Here is a 16830-nt window from a genome sequence, read left to right as displayed (position 1 = left end):
GGACGTACCACTTGGGAACATGTGTGTACCGTGTGTCATGTGTTAGAAGTATGCGAGTTGCGAGAGAGCCAGGTCGACTTCAGGGCGATACGGGGTAGTTACATATCATAGTTTGAAGGCAGAGGATGTCCGTTTGTGGGTACGTCGGGATGTTGGTACATATTCTCGTGCGTTCAATGCAACGTAGATGGCGAGAGTGCGATAAACGACGGAGTACCTAGTTCCTTCGATGTACTACTACTTATGGACCAAAGTTGCGAATAACGGTCCGTACACGGGCGAGAAACAGTCGCCCTGTCACGCCTTGCTTTCCTATAGTGGGGAAAGCTACAACTGTATGATGCTAATCAGGAAATCCCATGGGGAGAATAGGTTGCGACGAGTCGGATAAGCCACCGCCAGTGTCGGACTCTGTCGAGACCAAGCGAAACAACGTCCAGTCAAACAGCGATAGCATGAACGATATTCGATCGTAAAATTCGTCCGCGAAATCCTAGATCCTAGATCCTAGATCCGACGAACGATATTGTTTTAGCCTTTTTTGCCCATTGTATTGAATAGGAAAATTCGAACAGCAGGTGGGTGCCCCGGCTGACAACTCGGGTCGTGCCAATGGCCTGCGCGGAACCCCGCGTCGTTACGCGGTGTTTCGTGGGTTCTTGCAAGGATGTTAACGGTTGATCTGTCGAGATGTGGTGCGGTAGGTGGCACGGAACCTTAAAGCAACGTAGGCAGCAAGAGAGATAGCCTAAGATAGGTGAGAAGTCGTAATACGATACACGGTGTGATGTGGGGAACCTTGAAACCGTGCCGTGTCTGTACCTCGTACACGTGGAAGTGAGGGATGCGAGAAGGTGCGAGTTGACAAAGATCTCTCTCCTGCGTGGTGATTGAGGAGGGACTGGATGATGTGCGCAAGGCTGCAGATCCGTTGGGTCGGCTTTGTGGTGGCATAGGCGGCGAAGTTCACACTCCCGGAGGCACAGAAAAAGGTTATCCAGACGTTTGAATCCTAAACTTTGCGCATATCCGTCTTCTTCCTTTTGATACTGTTACTGTGATTTCCAGCGCGACACCACTCCCCAAAGATTGACTTCATTACGTCAAAGAGCGATCGCCTTGCCTAACCTGCACAACATACGGCGATAAATTTAGACCACGCCTTTCGAGGTCTAATGACGACTCAGAGGCATTGCGCCTTCGATTCAACAAGGTCTGTCCAGTAGGGCGACCGTTTTGCCGATTTGAGCATCATGCAACAGCTTGCTGATCCAACGCAGAGGTCCCGTACGACAAACAACCTGTTTTAGGTTGTGACAGACTCAAACAAGCTTCTGCGCCTCTAACATGCTGCGGATCGTCTTCGCGACGATGAGTCTAAGCTGGGGATGTTGGCTTTTGAACGCCCTTTAAGGCTGCCTGTCTGACATCGCGCTTGTTTGGCAGGGCCTGCGAGGATAGGATGTGTCCATGGGGCCATCCCAGTATCCAGGATCGCGGCCAGGTCCATTTGATGTTCAATGCAGCAAGCGCAATTGTCGAGGAACTGGGATCTTGTGAAGCGCGATGTTAGGTGTGTTTGATAGAAGCGCGGTTGTTGGTGTTCTCGGGGGTTTGGTATCGAACGTTGTCTGCGTATGCACAGCTGACTGAATTCAGCCCCCACGCTTGAACATGTCTAAATCCACGATGGCACGACAGAACATTTATCAGAAGGGGATTTTCGGTTACTGACTCGGTCATAGTGTCGGTCGGGCAGATGAAGTATCACTAGTGGTTGGGTTCCGAGACGCTTTCGGGTCATGTGCTTCGTTGTAGTCGACTTGAGGCCAAAAGTCTATTCATCGCTGCCTGTATCAAATCGTCAGCTTGAACTTTGAAAGCCAAACGCTATCAAACTAGTACTTACTGCTCAGCTCCGTAACAAAACAATTACTGCAAGAATCTCTTCCGGGAAAGAAGTCGGTGATCTTGTATGCGGGGCGTAACATCTCCTCAGCAGAGCGAAGCATGCATACACGCTAGTCGATAACTACCCTCCAATAGAGGCGAGACAACAAACATATCTAGTTTTGTCTCAGAAATTCTCGAACTTAGTAGAAGACGTTCTTCTACATGACTGGATGCGTGCCAGATGTAGTTGTTGGAGTTGGTATATGTCTTGCTCTTCCCATTTAACGAATTAGAATAAGGGCGCCTTGAGCGTTGATGTTGGGACAAATGGAGAGATGACAATAGCATGCTATCCACATCATTTGTATGGTGAAATACAATGGTTTGTGCGATGCCGAAAATAAACGGCACTAACCACAAATTTGCGTCGTCGGCGCCATTGGCAACGACGGTGTTGTTGTCTTCAGTGATTGCAAATGAGATGGAGAATCCCATAGCTGTCTCACACGAGGCCTCGCAAGAGGATAAGTACGGCCAACGTGGCCCTGCATGCACAGCCGGGTAGGCCGGGAGGTCAAAGATAGTTTGAAGGACGAAGTTAGTGCTATGAAAGTTACATAAGGCGGCGGATAACCTGCGTATGAAGAGCTACACTATCCCAGGGCAAGACAGCATTTCTATTCCGAGTGAATACCTCGATGGACCCAATGGACCCGATGGAAAACAGTACTTAGCAGAAACAATGCGCAGCGAAGCTCTTTCGGGGCTGTCCACCGAGCGCCAGAGCAGTCTGCCCTGTGCCGCTGTATGTTGATGGGTCGTTCGTTCCAGGAGCGGTGTACCCCGCCCGCCAGAATGGGGGATGACGACTTCTTCGAGATATGGGCACGGCGGCACATGCATCACGAAATGGCTCGAATCATAGAGTGACGTACGGAATTGCGACGCTAAAGGATATCCGGTGTTTCATAATCGGGGACCAGGGCAGTCGGATAGCGTGAACAAAGAATCCAATTTGGGTCGCGAGGCTCCACCCGTATTGTCGTAAACAGCGAGCAAGAGGATATCGACAATAACGCTAATGTCGAACCAAAGCATGCCCCTTGAAAAGCGCTAAGAAGAATGCTCAGAAGAAAAGAAAAGAATAGTCGGCTTAACAAACAAGGTAAGGTATGGAAGAATCTAAACACGACCTGGGATAGTGTGCGGTCTGGCTATCTGCACAATTCCGGTGTGCCATCGTCCCTCAACTTGCAGCCAGGCAGGCACCGCATGGGTGCGGCCGAGCTAGCGGGACGCAGAATTGCCTGGTCGTTCCAGCTGGACAAGGTCCCAAATATCGAGATAACGCAGACAGATGATGATTTTGCGGGGTTGATCGGTGAGTCGCAAGTGCCTGGGGCATCGATTTCGTGCATTTGGGTAGGCACCAGGAACCAGAAATTCATGAAGGGCGGTGAGGGCGTCCGTCCCTCAAGAACTGGTCGTACGGACTGTACATACATGTACTGCAATGCATGGATCGCCGACTTTCCAGCCCGCGGGGTGCGACGAATTTCTTGAATAGGAGGCGGCCGCCTAGCGAGTCTTCGATGACGATACGGTGGTGCATCAAGCGAGTCGCCGGCAAATCGAAGTCGAGACCAAAGAAAATTGTATCATTGAGTGCTCACACCTCGCATTTCGCATAGCTACCACGTTGTGAATGCCTTCGGCAGAGCATTTTGGTACGGACAAAGAAACAGAATGCGGCCGCGCTAGAGCTCGAAACGTTCGCTGCCCAATTGACATCGCAATGTAAGCGCTGGGCGCAGTGCCAATGTGCGTTCGCTTCTTTATGGAATGCCTGCCCGGTCGTAGCTCCGTTAGCTCCGCTGACCCTCGCCGAGCTCACCTTGTACTGCCCCAGCCTCGCTGTCCATGGATAAACCACCAGCAATCGATTGCGTGGCTGATGAGCATGATCCACTATTCCGATGAACCATTGGCTCGCACGCTCTGTTTTTCTTTCGCGCTCTCTTGCTTCTGATGCGTGTGGACGGTCCTCTTGAGGCAGACTCATGGTCTCAGCCACGGCGGCCGCCTTGAGCGCGACAAAGTGCAGAGGTGGAGGACCGTATTGTGTGGCAGCATGGCAACATGAGGGGTCGCTGTATTATTTTGTGAACATGATGCGGGGATGTTCGCAACTTATACCATGGCCCAATTCCGCGGATGGAGGCGTCTGGGGAGTCGGGTGAGATGGATTAACGATGGAATACGAGCGGACGTTGAAAGAAACTCTTCCGCTAAGCGCTGGACTCCAGATCTGGCGCGCGGGGCGAGCGGTTCATGGCGCCACACTAGCGAGATAAGCGGTTTCACGCAGGCGAGCGGCACAAACCGGCAGTCTGCGCTTCTGTCGCCTGCCCAAGCGGTCAAGCGGTAAATAAACGTGATTGTGGTTACACAGCTTCGCGTGGATTTCGTCCCAAGGCCACGAACGCGGTGTTCATCCTTAAACTGAAGATACACGAGCTCGTGGGGCGCACAACATATGTCGAATATGTCAGAAATGCATGCCAGTGTTGCACAAACGGTGGATCTTAGTAAGAAAGGTAAATTGCAGCGCTTGTTGAAGTCAGAACGTACTGTCTGCTTGCCATGCAAAAATTGGACAAACTGAAAAATTTCTTGTAAGATTAATTGCACTGCATACCTTTCCGAAATTCAGATATGCCTTCCAAACGTAAGATCGAGCCTGTCCGACGTCATCCGCGCGATGTGACCCAAGTCAAGATACCACTTCAAGTGATGGCTGCCCTACAACTAGTCGGCAGCGCTTACATCCGCGCTACAAAACAACATCGTGGAGAAAGAGATCCGGTTGCAACGTCATGATCGTCCGATTTTGTACTCCGACCGATTTTCGCGCCACATGATGGCGAGGCTTCAATGTCTTAGCGTTCGGCGATGCACGAGGCTGGCATATCAAAGCAAGGAATTCGCACCAAGTCTCCTCCGTACCACACCACCAAACATCTGGCGATGGTGCGCACGGGTAGCGACTGAAATGTGGGTTCAAAACACTCGAAGAATTCCGAGCAGAGCGTCATCCGCGGAAGGTCAACATCCGCATCTACCAACATCTTGGTGGCTGACTTTCCTCGATGAGCGAGACTGGAGGAACGCTATTTTCTCGGAGTTCTCAGGGGGAAATCCTTTTGCACTTCGGACCTTCCTGCGCTGTGATCTGGCATCCGAATTTCCATCGTAGAAGGGGCGGGAGAACGATGGCCCTTCCTTACTAAAAGGCAATATGTGCCCTGGTGGGCATGATTTGCAGGTTGTTTACGTGTGTCCAATGGGGACGGGTGAAGTGTGATGAGGGACGAAAGGTCCGGCTGATGATCTACTGCATATCCGCCCGTACCACAACGGGACGGACAGAGATTCTCGACAGCGCCCAATGGTTCGATCGGATGAAGGAGGCTGTCTCGGTGCAAATGGTGTTGTTTGCCACTGTTTGATGAAGTTGGCGTTAAGTGGAAGTATAATTGATCAACACTGGAGGACTGTTATCCACCCGAAACATGCACCAGCCCTAGAAAGGTGAAATTAAGACCCGACTGTTCCAAGACGATAGCGTTTCTTGCAGACTACGGCGGTCATGTGTTGTTGGTGCGGCAGAAGAAGGTAAGACATGCAGCATGATACTGTGTCAATAACGAATGGATCATAGCAGGAAGAGATTATCAGTCGATGTGTTAATGTCCCGCACCACGCGGCAACGGTCGGCCCAGACTCTTAGAGCTAATAGACTGGCAAAATGCTAGTCGTCGGGCCAAGGCAAGCTGTCTCGGTTCGTGCACTGATGAGAGACGCACAGCAGAGCGAGATGAGGAGTGGTGGGGATGGGAAGAAAGAGAAGGGTACAGCTGGTTGGGGGCGGGAAGGGGGCCAAAATAGAAGGTATGCTGCGGGGCGTAATTGATCCGCGTGGTCGGGTTAGGCATCATTCATGGTTGTGTACGATCATGTCTGTGTATGATTGCCACTGTCCTTGCCGATTACTTCAGGACATGTATGTTCGTCGCCCGGATCTGATGATAGTCCTTGCCCAAACATCCCCGTATGTTAAGAGTTGCTTTGAACTTTGCATTGAGCCCTATGTGATTGTCTAAAGGGGTGGTGGCTCGGCCTGTGTCAAGAGAGGGACGAAGACGAAACGGAAAGAGACCAAAGAGGCAGCTGGTAAATCGAGCATATATGCGAAAGTTAGAGAGGGCTGGAGGCTGGGCACTCAAAGCAAGAAGAGTAATGCAGACGAACTAGAGGAGAGGAAACGAAGAAGGGTAGGACAGAGAGGGCAGATGGAGCGAGGGTGAGGGAGATTGTCCTGTTTGCTCGCTCAATTGATGATGGATGGCATGGGCCCATTTGACGACGCTGCCGCCGAGTCCAGCCCGCGTCCAGTTAGTGTATCGTGCTATTCTCAATCTAGAGCCTCCTCCTACCATGTCAGTGCATGTCCATGCCCGTTTCCTTTTCCCTCTCAATATTCATTACATACCGTCGTCACCATCTTTCCTCCCCCCTCCATTATTGTTGTTGCAGCACTGCACTGTACGATTATGGAGGGAACTGTACACTACTACGTCTTGCATCGATCCATACGCAATACGCGATACAACCATGAAAGGTGACAAGAAGTGTGGATCCCATCCAGGATAATCACGACCAGTTTGAATCATCACCACCAAAACGGCAAACGTCGATAAAACCAACCAATCCACCAATCTACCACCCATCCAACATCTCCACTTCCCTTCATCCCACCCGGTAAGCGAAGAACAAGCCCAAACGTCATGCTACACATGGCCATGGCGTGGCGGCACATTCTCATCACTCATCCGGGCGCTTAATCGCTGGTCGTCTGATGAATCTTGGTATCTCCCGCACCGTACGCCGCTGTAATACGCATGTAGGGGTGGTAGGTGGATGTGGACGTGTGTGTGTGCGTGTGCGTGTGCGTGTGAGCGTGAGTGAGAAAAAAGAGACCTATCTAGGTGTCTGCCGGGGGTATGCACGACATTGAGACAGTGTGCAACAGACGCCCGTCCATACATAATATGCCCAATAACACATACACACCCACCCACCCACCATCCCCCCAAAAACCTGGCATTGTCCTCCGGGGTTGCGTGTGGGTGTGAAAGTGTCTTGCCCTGTCCTGTCCTTGTCTTTCACAAGCTGCAGCGGTCACTCTCGCCGTTAGATGCCGGGCAATATAGCCATACAAGACGCAATGCATATACCTTTTCGTTTATTCGCATACACGCATACCACGGCAAGCAGAAACCTGACCTAGCAGTAGCAATAGATAGGATTATGGATTGGGGGGAAAAGGAAGTGGAGGGGGGGGAGGGAGGGGAGGGGGTATGGATGGGGGATGGGTTTGTTGGAGGGCGCCGGAGAAGCCGTGCCGCATCCGCATCGCTGCAACAGACGTTGGAAGCGCTAACATCCACCACTTACAGGCGGGCACGGCGTCGAAGCTAGACCAACTCTCAGTGCAGAGCCGGCGGTAAATCAGGCGTTCGTTGCTCTTGCGCTGCCTGCATCGAACCTCTTGCATGCGCACGCACTGCACACTGCATCACATCAATTTCTCCCAAGCAGGGACCCCGCGAGGGTCATGGCCATCCTTGAGACGCGGGTCGCGCTCCCTTGCTCGCACGGCCAACTGGGCTTAGGCTCGCTAGATCGCGGAAGCGCAAAAAGACGTTGTTTGGGCAAGGTGTGCTTTGAAGTTTTTTCTTTCGCTCCCTCTGTCTCTCCCTCTTCTTAATAGAAGAAAGAGCGAGAGCATGGGTGGTGGGAGGGGGCAACATCAGGCCAGGGATCCTGCTGTGGGGCGTGCGGTATCCCCGTCCGTACCGTTGCGCCAGAGCCGTCGTTTGCAAATCGCCCATGTTGGGGCTGTAATGTGTCCAGTGTCTGTGTTGTGTAAGTGTGCGTAGTAAGGTGGGTGCTGGGTGTAAGAGGATCCATCGTCAACCATCAATTGTCACCAAATGAGATATGCATAGTCCGAGAATAGATAGTAGGGAACTGACAATGGTATTCGTGCGAATTCTATCTCTTCCAACATGCCCGATGAGGGTTCTTGCGGAATGAATCGCCCCACGGTCTAATCTAATGAGACGAGCAAGAGCGCACATCTGCTACTTGGAAACGCCGAAAAATGTCCATCTCCTGTCAGATTGTGGACAATCCCACACAAATTCCACCAAAAATTCCATACAAATCACAGAACGCCGTGCTTGGACAAGACCTATGTCACGCAAAATCAAAAGTGCCTCCCAACTCGAGCTTTACGCTCTTGAAAACAGATGACCAACTCATTAAAATTTCGTATGCATGTCCTTAGAAGCTGTTAGGGCTGGACACGTAGCTCTGGTCCCGGAACATCTGTGGTGACCGGCTATCGTACAACTCGGACCTTGATCCGGGGTAGTAAGGCATCGATGACCGCACCGATCGGGTCCTGGGGAGCACATTTCGCCTGGGGCAGCCGTCTTCTTCATGCCTAATAACAATGTCAGTGCCTTTCAATCAGTAAGGTAAGTGGGTAGAGTCCGTACCTGCGAAGAGTGTCTTTGCGTGCGAAGCTAGCGTCACACTTGCAACACCTGAACTTCTTGAGCTTTCTGTGGACACTGTTGTGGTGGCGATCCAAGTCCGTCTTCCGCACAAACTTCTTCCCGCAATCCTCTACTTGGCAAATGTGCTCCTTCTTCCGGTCAGGATTGTGTGTCTCCAGGTGCGATTTGTGGTTGTAACTCCTTTGGAAAAGCTTGCCGCACACATGGCAAGAGTGGTTCGCATTGTCTCGGGTGGTGGGATTCCTTCGCACTCGAGTTCGGGCTGTGGATGTATTTGAGTTGCCGTTCGAATCTGGGCTCCGTGTTCGTCCATCCAAATGCACCGAGTCGTACTCTCGGCTCTCATAACCATCAATTGCAGAGGCCTCGTAGCTGGTAAGGGATGGCGAGCGATATACATGCTCATGAGGGAACATTCCAGTCGTGAGATGCTCAGGCGAGACAGTCATTGCAGCATTGCGAAGGGCTGGGGTGGATCGTTCCTCTTCGGCCCAATCATTCCCATGTTCGAGTTTGATGTGTGGAAATCCATGTTCCGAATCCTCACGAGAGTAGATAGATACATCCCTTGCTGAAGACAAAGAGGAACGATGGGATGGGTGTTGCGGGCCCCACGGTAAGGGAGATCGTTCGGCGCGAGTATCGTATGTCGAGTTCCATGACTCTGCGTGAGGCTCAGATATAAGGGGAGAAGCGCCAGTGGAGAGGTGTGACCACGCCTCGGTGGGTTGTGGCGATGGTGGATAGAGTACTGCGCTAGAGGGGGCACCAGAAGCAGGATAATACTGATATCCGTGGAGCCCAAGGCCTTCGGCAGGGTAATGCGAAGGCTCACACTCACTGCGAGCAGGAGAAGGATAGGCTGGAGACTGAAGGAGCGATGTCGGCTTCATTGCGTGTTGATATGGTGAATTGAAAGGCGGAGTAGGTTGATCCCGAATGGACATATTGGCACAGCAGGAGTAGGACAAGAACAACAAGAATGGTAAGGCTGTGTTGAAACTAAAGAATGTTTGTTGGAGTGGGAGGAGGCAAGGTCGGGCGAAGAGGGGTTGTTATGAATACGTATAGTGAGTGAGGAGTGAATAGCTCAGGACACCAGGAGGATTATAACTGTAAGTGCAAGGCGGGCAAGTGAAGAGAGAGCAGCCTCGATGAGGTAGTGGTGGATCTAAAGCAGACAGAGTGTACTTTGTTGCGGCGGTGTATTTGTGCTGTGCGATCCCGAGCATACGGTACTTGAAGGACGAGGCAGACTCGGAAATGAGCAGCAACAGGAAGTTCAGAGAGCAAGAGCTCAAGCGCGGCGGCAAGCGCCTGTTGGCAATCATGGGGGCCTGTCTCGCAAAGAGGAGGGCTGAGGTGACAACAACAGATCGACTAAACTGATCCAGGTGCTCAAGGAACAGAAGCAGCAGCAGCAACATCAGAATGGAGAGAAGGAAGAGAAATCCGTGCAGGGTGCTTGATGCGTCCAGGGCATCGTAGGGTGGAGGAGTTGCTGGAGTGGAATTGGCCGGGGGGAGGTAGTTTTTGGTGGTGGTGGTGGTGGTGGTAGTGGACGGATGGGGTGCTGATGGGATGTTTGAAGTGGATTACACCCTGTCATCCATCAACCCTGTGCGGTATTGTATGCCCTGTAATAGACTATACCATGTCTTGTACAGTACGGACAACCTGTAGCCGGGGGTGTGTGTCTGTGTGTGTCTGTGTCCACTGTCTGTTTGTGTCTGGCGTGTCCGTGTGTTGATGGTGGTGGGTGAGATTTAGCGCGCTAGGATGCCCTGGCCGCAATGCAGATGGGCGGTCGAGCAGTCGACTAGTGCGCTCAAGGTCCCAAGCTTTCGGGAACGCCAGCGGCCCGAAATCGAATCAAATGTGAGCCGACCGCCTACTTAGCGCAGTGGAGACGGTGAATAGCAGCCCCCCCTTCCCTGCTCCTATGCAGCTATCGTAGTCTTTGCCAGTACGAAAGCGTAGCCCACCATGGGCATCAACCACCCTTTCCTTCCCTTCTAGGGCTCCACGGACCCATTACTAACCAGACTATGAGGCGTGATAGTGACTGTCGCCCGCGTCTGCCGGCCTTGCTCCGTCCGACCTGCATTGAATTATCCAGCCAGCGGTTGCCTCTTCTCATCTTGCCTCTGCTCCGTGGCCTCCTACGATCCGTGAGACATCCAACACGCGCGCCAATTTGAACATTGCTTTTCAGAGACAGGATGAACGCGATCTGCAACGCCTTTCTTCCGAGCTGACCGATGGATGTGTCCTTTGGTGGTTCGACTGTGAATCGACCGGCTTTTTTGTGTCTATTAGCGCTGCAACAGGTATATTCATGGTCTTCCATGTCTGAACGGCCCTTTCCGCTGACATCAATCGTCCTTTGGCAAGCTAAACTTGTAAAGTGCGCCGTGAAATGCAGACTGCGGTCAAAGCAGGAAAAAGAATCAACCAAGCCTCTCAAGGTATGCCACGATCATGCCCGGCGGTGCTGACTGGAAGCGCCGACCATCAAGAGGCCATGCCTGCTTCACGCTCTTGAAGCTGTGAGACTACCGTTGTGAGCTGTTTAACCTCTTCTACAAGCTGCAATACCAATGCCTCCAGATGGGATTCGGTTGCGGATCGACCTGTCCTTGTCTGTGGTCTGTTGTCAGAGCTTGATCTGCCTGGTCTGCCTCCGCCACTGCCACTGTTCCCTGGTGATAGTTCATGGATACCCATATTTGCATGACGGGTATTGGCAGGAAGGAGTAAAGAGCCCCTCGCTCTAGAAAGAGTCTCAGGTCCTTTGATGGATACAGTTCCTCGCTTGCGGGTTCGCTCAATGAGCTGTTCATACACCCAGATCGCTGCTATGAAAGGAAGGTGGGACACTTTCAAAAGCAGAATTCGAGCGCTTCGAAGCCTTTCCGAAGGCAGTACAAGCCGCAACGGCCGGAGTAGAAGCGGGATGAGATTCTACTATCGCATCAGCCTCACAATAGTATAGCAGCCGGCTCGTGCGCACTCTGGCACACTAACAAGACATCATGGATAAAATAGAATCAAAAGCGGCACAAGGAAAAGTCCCTCGAAAGCCGGAAGGGGCGCAGGTCAAAATGGTATAGACTTCAACAAATCAACAGATACTAAGCCTGAAGAAGTGTCTCCCCAGCCATTACAACCGTAAACGGTAGGTCATTGAGGTATTGAACATTCTGGAGGCTATGCGGCGCCTAACAACAGTCTCGTGGAGACCCAAAATAGTGTAGAAAGGCACACTTACAAGCGGCGGCAAATAGTACGTCAGGCGGTTTGACGTAGATGCTTCCAAAACGTAGACGGAATAACTGGTGCAGGACTGCGGTTAGCACGTGAATCGCAATCTTGGTCTTGTCCATGGACACTTACATGAACAGATATTCCTCACGTGCATGCTCTAACACCTGTTAAACTATCTTAGCAATGTTTCCATCCAAGACAAGAAATTAGCGAATGCAGCTCACACCGCAAACTGGTATACTCGGTTGCGGTGGCATTTTCCCTACGGTGCAGAGCGCCGTGCGTCATGTCCATAAACGAACAAAGAAGCCTGACCGAGCGACGTGAACATGGCAACAACGCAATTATTCGATAAGGCAATGATGGCAAGGCTGCCGCGACTGGGGTCGCAGGGAAACGAGCCACTTAGGCGATGCAACACCGCCCCTTCCAAAAAGCGGCGCTTAGAGCCAATCATTTTGCCGAGCCAGTGCAGTTCACAAGAACTTGCAGCAGAACCATGCATCAGGCGCAATCAAGGATACTTACTTTGTCAAGAGAATTCGAAAGAAGTGAGATCAGAGAAGTGATGAGGAGGAAATTGGTCAATACAAGGAAAATGAGCTGGTTCATCAGCAGACCGTTTGCACATGCATGTCGACATGAATACATACCATGACGGGCGGACCAAACACAGGGGATCTGGTGAATTGATTAGCAGAGTTCCCCTTGCTAGGTGAACGCTCCCATACATTTCCTGAGCAACTTCCTTCCGGCTTATTAGCGCCTATGCTGCAGTGTGATCGATCCACACAATATTTGGGCAATACTCACAAGGCCTAGATAGCTCGACCTTCATATTATTAGCGAATTGCAAGATCCTAAAAGTCGGCATAGCCTCACTCACCCAAAGAAAACTTTTACAAGAATCCATGCCTGTATTTTCCATCAGCTTGCTGTTTTTTCAGCTTCATGCCTTGGGCAATAACCCACCATCTGCCGTGGGGTGTACAAGCCACGAGCCAATGAAATGAATGTCGTTAGGAAACCTAGGCATAGAATGAGTGGAACGATGCTTAATGTGGCTGCGGCGTTCACACCGTACCTAGATAGAGTATTATCACTAGCGACAAGAATTTCACAAAGTCCTTCGTCTGTGGGGCATCAGTGTCGGTGTACGTTGCCGCTACTTCCTCTTCGAAGTTTACTGACCATTTCTGTCAGGCAAGGGATCTGCAAGTAGGTTAGAGAAGATCAGAATACTGAGAAATGTGAAGTGTAAGTTGTGCCGCAATCTTCACACGGCCCGGGCGTGCCGGTTTGAGACATGAGAAGCGGCAGAAGCAGCATCTCAGGGGCGGAGGACGTCGAGCAAGTAGGGTCATATTGGCCCATACCAACATGAGCCATTTCATGGTTTACTGACTTACCAAAGTTCCAAAGTACGGGTGTAAACTCAGCAAGGAAAAGATTCTTGGTACAAGGAAAAGGGCTTCGAGACCCAGAACGTCGAATGCCAATTCGATAATGACAGTTGAAGACATGGTTAGTCCAACAACCCCTTTGATGATTAGATGCCGGCAAATGTCGTTGGCCTTGTCTCAATACTTACGAAGAACGAAAAACGATGTGCCAACGAGTACGATGCTCTTACGAAGAGTCAGCCGAATGTAGAACCCGTGTGTACACTTCACCTACTATGTCCCAAACCCACCAAAAGTCCGAAGCATAGAAGCTGATTTGGCCAGCATCACTGAATTCACCGAACTCGTCGTAAGCGAAGCCCACGATCCAGATGTAAAGAAGGATTTCCATCGGCGTCACACGCCAGTAGCTTTTGTGGTAGAGGACGACATAGAAAAGGAACAGGAACACTGTGAAGAAGAGCGTCTCGAACACCTTCAAGTAACGAGGAACGCGAAGTCGACAAAATATGTCGGCTCGACGAGTGTAGAATCGAGGATGTTTGACAGAGTCGACGCTCAGGGTCTCCCAGAACACAATATCGCCCTATTCAATATTAGAGACAAATACCTAACAAAAGTGCAGGCAATCTTACTCTCCATAATCCATTGATCATTTTCTGCACGGGTCGTTGGCTCAGAAATTTCTTCGCGCCAGTCACTGCCGCAATTTCGAGAGCACTTAGGTTCACAAATTGGGCGGTGAAACCAGGAGCGGCGGTTGCGCTTCTTGCAGTTGACGCTGAAGAATCGCGGCCTCCGCTGTTAGATGAGCCCTGTACATGCTGAGATTCTAACAGTGGTGTCCGATCGGTCGCTCGACCCGGCGCATCTGTACGCTGCCCACCATTAGTTCGCACCTCACTTTCAGAATCCGGTTCACCGTTCGAAGCTTCAGGTGCCAAATCAAACAGAAGGAAGTCGATGGCCTCTCGCTCCGACAAACTCGTCAAGAACTGCCATGCAACAAATTCACAAGCATAACCTCTAGCTTCATTAAGCCCCGGCTCGTCGCTGTTCTCCTCGAGCGCGGTAAAATGACCCTTCAATGCCCTGGATGGAGTCAGCATTCATGGTGGAGAAAGACACATCTATGAACAAGGGAGAATGGCATTGCTTTTCCGGGAAACATATAGCTTGCAAAACCAGACATTCACCCAGTCGAGGCACCTAAAATCAGGCGAGGAACAAGAGCATGGTTGGCCTTGGCTACGGTTCACAACGATCGGGGCGTAGACTCATGCGATGAGGACAATAGGGGAAAGAAATCAATCGAAGATGCCGACACACGTACAGTAATGCTGAGACTATTCCCGGATGGTGGACATTATCCGATAGATACACAGTCAAAGGTGACAATATTCGACCGTAGGGAAGGGACCGCAGATCGTCAAAGGAGTGAGGCAGAGAAATGGCTTCATTGAAGTATCTACGCCATCAGCATGGTGCTTACACGAGAATTGAGAATGAACCCAATTCATGGCATTTCCTTACAGTGCAAGCTTCATCGCCAGTTCGTCAAAAGCATCGTCATCACCAATTTCAGGGATGTCGGGATGATCCACGGCCGCCCAGCGCGGCGTGGAAGGCGGGGATACCATGACGATCAGGAAGTCGCCGGATTTTACAGAGTTATTCTCATCGACAATTTCAAGGGATGAGTATGGTGCAATCGCGCTGGTTATGGTGGCGAGTGCTTGCGAGTGTTTGCGTCAATTGATGAAAAAAGGCGTTGTTGTGGATGAAGGTTGTCTGTTCTTGGCGCGATTGGTCATGACGCGCGCACTGCAACTGCCCGCCTGCGCTAGTTAAACTCGTAGCTTCCGTTCGTAGCCAAATTAGAGTATCCATAATGACCAACCAGTGGCTTCTTTCGTTACCTCCTCGTTGCTTTCCTCCAGGTTCATTTCACGTTCCAAATTCTTCAGCTCTGTCAACTAAATACTTCAGCTGTAGCTGACCTCAATTGCATCTCGGATAGAATCATGTCACAGATCCCTTCACCATTCAATCATGTCGAGCAGCGAGCAGTTTCATGGTGATCAATTGCGTTTGACTTCATTCCTGGCCGTGATCAATCGCATCCCTCAGCGATCTCAGCGGAGGGGCTGGCGATGCTTCTCTGTACTTGAGCCCGATCGGAAGGCTGCTACTCCAGTTTCCTCTCTGTTACGAGGCAACGCTGATGCTCGCCGCCCAAATGAGACATTGGCATGTGAATCTCCTATTGAAATTGTCGAAGTCCATTCGAATCCATTCGAAGATTTCAGTGCCACAGAATCCAATCATACAGTCGAAGATCCACAAGAGACAGCATTGACTTTCTCGCACTCTTTTCACGGGGATGGTGATATACCCCTGATTCAAGCAGATACGCCGTCTCCAACGAGCAGAAATTGCATCCAGAAGCGAAAGGCAAGGCAGGTTGCTGATATCTCGCAATCAAATGACGCACTTGCTCAAACAAGAAGAACAATTGTGCATGAACTTTCCCTTGTCAGGACATTAACCAATGATGATCTTGTCGAACACCATGTAAAGATCACACTGCCCTGTGCCGCAGAAAAGCTGATGTTTTGCAGGGAGACGCGAGGTCACCCGTTGTTCCAATCGAAGAAGTCGACCCTATCGAAGACAGCCAAACCATCTCAGATATCAAACTGTCTAAGTCTAGACTCAATTGCGCGGTCAAGCCGAGTAAGGTTTTGCAGCGAGCACGCATCAAAGGTGTTAAAAGTCCAGAGCAACCAGCAAATACAAGGACTCGCAGACGGTATTTCGAGAACTCGCAGGAAATATCGGATGGTTTCTCCCCGGCCGAGCTGCATAGTGAACCTCATTTTGCCACGAAGGTCGTAGCGAGACGTACACGGCTTCGTCGGGGCAAGCTGCCACCTGCTGATGTACCCATACGGGAGCTTACGCTTGTGGCTGGAGCCTGTCCTAGCCCTCCTTCGCCGGAATCTGTTGTTTTACGATCAGATTTCGTTGGTACTTTCCAATCTCTGGACAGCACTGGACATCATTCGAGCACCTCAAGTCTGGCTCCCGACATCAACATGGAAATGGTCCACTGTTCGCCCACCCCAAGCAAAACTATGATCACGAGTACGGCCAGCAAACAAGTTAGTCTCCAATTGTCACGAATCACTGCCCCTGAAAGAGCCGAAAGTGATTCGGGGACGGAATACAGTCAGGCAGGCAGTTTCATGTCGAGCAATGTCGAAGAACTAGAATGACCCAACCAATAATTTCATCATTGCACACAATGAGTTCCACATTCGCAGGGCAAAGAGCAACAGGCAATGAGGAACTTTCCTCTAACATGACACAGCCATCACCACCCCATTTATCAATGGGAAAAAGAGGGTTAGGTATTTTCCCAGGTGGAGGAAAGGATATCTTATCATCTTATGGAAACTGCTGAGAATAAATCTAAACCTCAACATTGATACATAATGATTAGTCAACTTCTTCGTTTGTGATTATTAGAATACATACGCTTCGGCAACCAACGTGCAGTTTGTAAAGAGGATTTGTGTCATCCCAGTCCACCTCAATGACACTAAAAACTACTCGTG

General features: G+C 50.9%; 5 protein-coding genes across 5 annotated transcripts; 2 read left to right on the top strand and 3 right to left on the bottom strand.

Moving 5' to 3' along the window:
- Nucleotides 1-4090: 4090 nt before the first annotated feature.
- BU24DRAFT_477158 (uncharacterized protein) lies at nucleotides 4091-5594 on the top strand (the record flags this gene model as incomplete). Its single annotated transcript, XM_033532963.1, has 4 exons — nucleotides 4091-4317; nucleotides 4411-4490; nucleotides 4607-4621; nucleotides 4713-5594. 4 exons carry the CDS (start codon nucleotides 4091-4093, stop codon nucleotides 5147-5149), a joined length of 759 nt encoding a protein of 252 aa, XP_033388399.1. The 3' UTR covers nucleotides 5150-5594.
- A 787-nt stretch (nucleotides 5595-6381) lies between these two features.
- On the bottom strand, nucleotides 6382-7018 carry BU24DRAFT_419648 (uncharacterized protein). The gene has a single exon (XM_033527270.1). It carries the CDS (start codon nucleotides 6681-6683, stop codon nucleotides 6438-6440), a length of 246 nt encoding a protein of 81 aa, XP_033388398.1. The 5' UTR covers nucleotides 6684-7018; the 3' UTR covers nucleotides 6382-6437.
- A 1100-nt stretch (nucleotides 7019-8118) lies between these two features.
- BU24DRAFT_132841 (uncharacterized protein) lies at nucleotides 8119-9801 on the bottom strand. Its single transcript, XM_033521035.1, has 2 exons — nucleotides 8520-9801; nucleotides 8119-8464 (listed from the first exon to the last, which is right to left on the bottom strand). The coding sequence occupies exons 1-2, from the start codon at nucleotides 9485-9487 to the stop codon at nucleotides 8302-8304; spliced, it is 1131 nt and encodes a 376-aa protein (XP_033388397.1). The 5' UTR covers nucleotides 9488-9801; the 3' UTR covers nucleotides 8119-8301.
- Nucleotides 9802-10763: 962 nt separating this feature from the next.
- On the bottom strand, nucleotides 10764-14971 carry BU24DRAFT_419647 (uncharacterized protein). Its single transcript, XM_033527269.1, has 17 exons — nucleotides 14744-14971; nucleotides 14544-14678; nucleotides 13846-14302; nucleotides 13485-13796; nucleotides 13399-13435; nucleotides 13217-13347; nucleotides 12999-13019; nucleotides 12892-12940; nucleotides 12780-12835; nucleotides 12694-12722; nucleotides 12621-12639; nucleotides 12539-12555; nucleotides 12461-12488; nucleotides 12336-12410; nucleotides 11937-11971; nucleotides 11812-11875; nucleotides 10764-11504 (listed from the first exon to the last, which is right to left on the bottom strand). Exons 1-17 carry the CDS (start codon nucleotides 14848-14850, stop codon nucleotides 11055-11057), a joined length of 2022 nt encoding a protein of 673 aa, XP_033388396.1. The 5' UTR covers nucleotides 14851-14971; the 3' UTR covers nucleotides 10764-11054.
- Nucleotides 14972-15116: 145 nt separating this feature from the next.
- On the top strand, nucleotides 15117-16617 carry BU24DRAFT_489896 (uncharacterized protein). The gene is made up of 2 exons (XM_033533669.1): nucleotides 15117-15784; nucleotides 15832-16617. The coding sequence occupies exons 1-2, from the start codon at nucleotides 15263-15265 to the stop codon at nucleotides 16486-16488; spliced, it is 1179 nt and encodes a 392-aa protein (XP_033388395.1). The 5' UTR covers nucleotides 15117-15262; the 3' UTR covers nucleotides 16489-16617.
- Nucleotides 16618-16830: the final 213 nt, after the last annotated feature.

The sequence above is a fragment of the Aaosphaeria arxii genome (assembly GCF_010015735.1).
Source record: "Aaosphaeria arxii CBS 175.79 unplaced genomic scaffold BU24scaffold_2, whole genome shotgun sequence".
In the NCBI taxonomy this organism is placed as follows: Eukaryota; Fungi; Ascomycota; class Dothideomycetes; order Pleosporales; genus Aaosphaeria; species Aaosphaeria arxii.
The sequence above is the reverse complement of the archived record's forward strand: the minus strand, read 5'-3'. Positions and strand labels throughout refer to the sequence as shown.

Bases quoted from the DNA above. Each gene is read 5' to 3' on its own strand.
- BU24DRAFT_419648 (XM_033527270.1), bottom strand. From the start codon at position 6,683: ATGGGTGGTAGATTGGTGGATTGGTTGGTTTTATCGACGTTTGCCGTT.
- BU24DRAFT_419647 (XM_033527269.1), bottom strand. From the start codon at position 14,850: ATGGTATCCCCGCCTTCCACGCCGCGCTGGGCGGCCGTGGATCATCCC. The intron at 13,020-13,216 runs GTAAGTCAGTAA...ACCTACTTGCAG, and splicing joins ACCCGTACTTTGGAACTTTG to ATCCCTTGCCTGACAGAAAT. The intron at 11,972-12,335 runs GTAAGTATCCTT...ATAGTTTAACAG, and splicing joins TTTCGAATTCTCTTGACAAA to GTGTTAGAGCATGCACGTGA.
- BU24DRAFT_132841 (XM_033521035.1), bottom strand. From the start codon at position 9,487: ATGTCCATTCGGGATCAACCTACTCCGCCTTTCAATTCACCATATCAA. The intron at 8,465-8,519 runs GTACGGACTCTA...CATTGTTATTAG, and splicing joins CGCAAAGACACTCTTCGCAG to GCATGAAGAAGACGGCTGCC.
- BU24DRAFT_489896 (XM_033533669.1), top strand. From the start codon at position 15,263: ATGTCGAGCAGCGAGCAGTTTCATGGTGATCAATTGCGTTTGACTTCA. The intron at 15,785-15,831 runs GTAAAGATCACA...GATGTTTTGCAG, and splicing joins ATGATCTTGTCGAACACCAT to GGAGACGCGAGGTCACCCGT.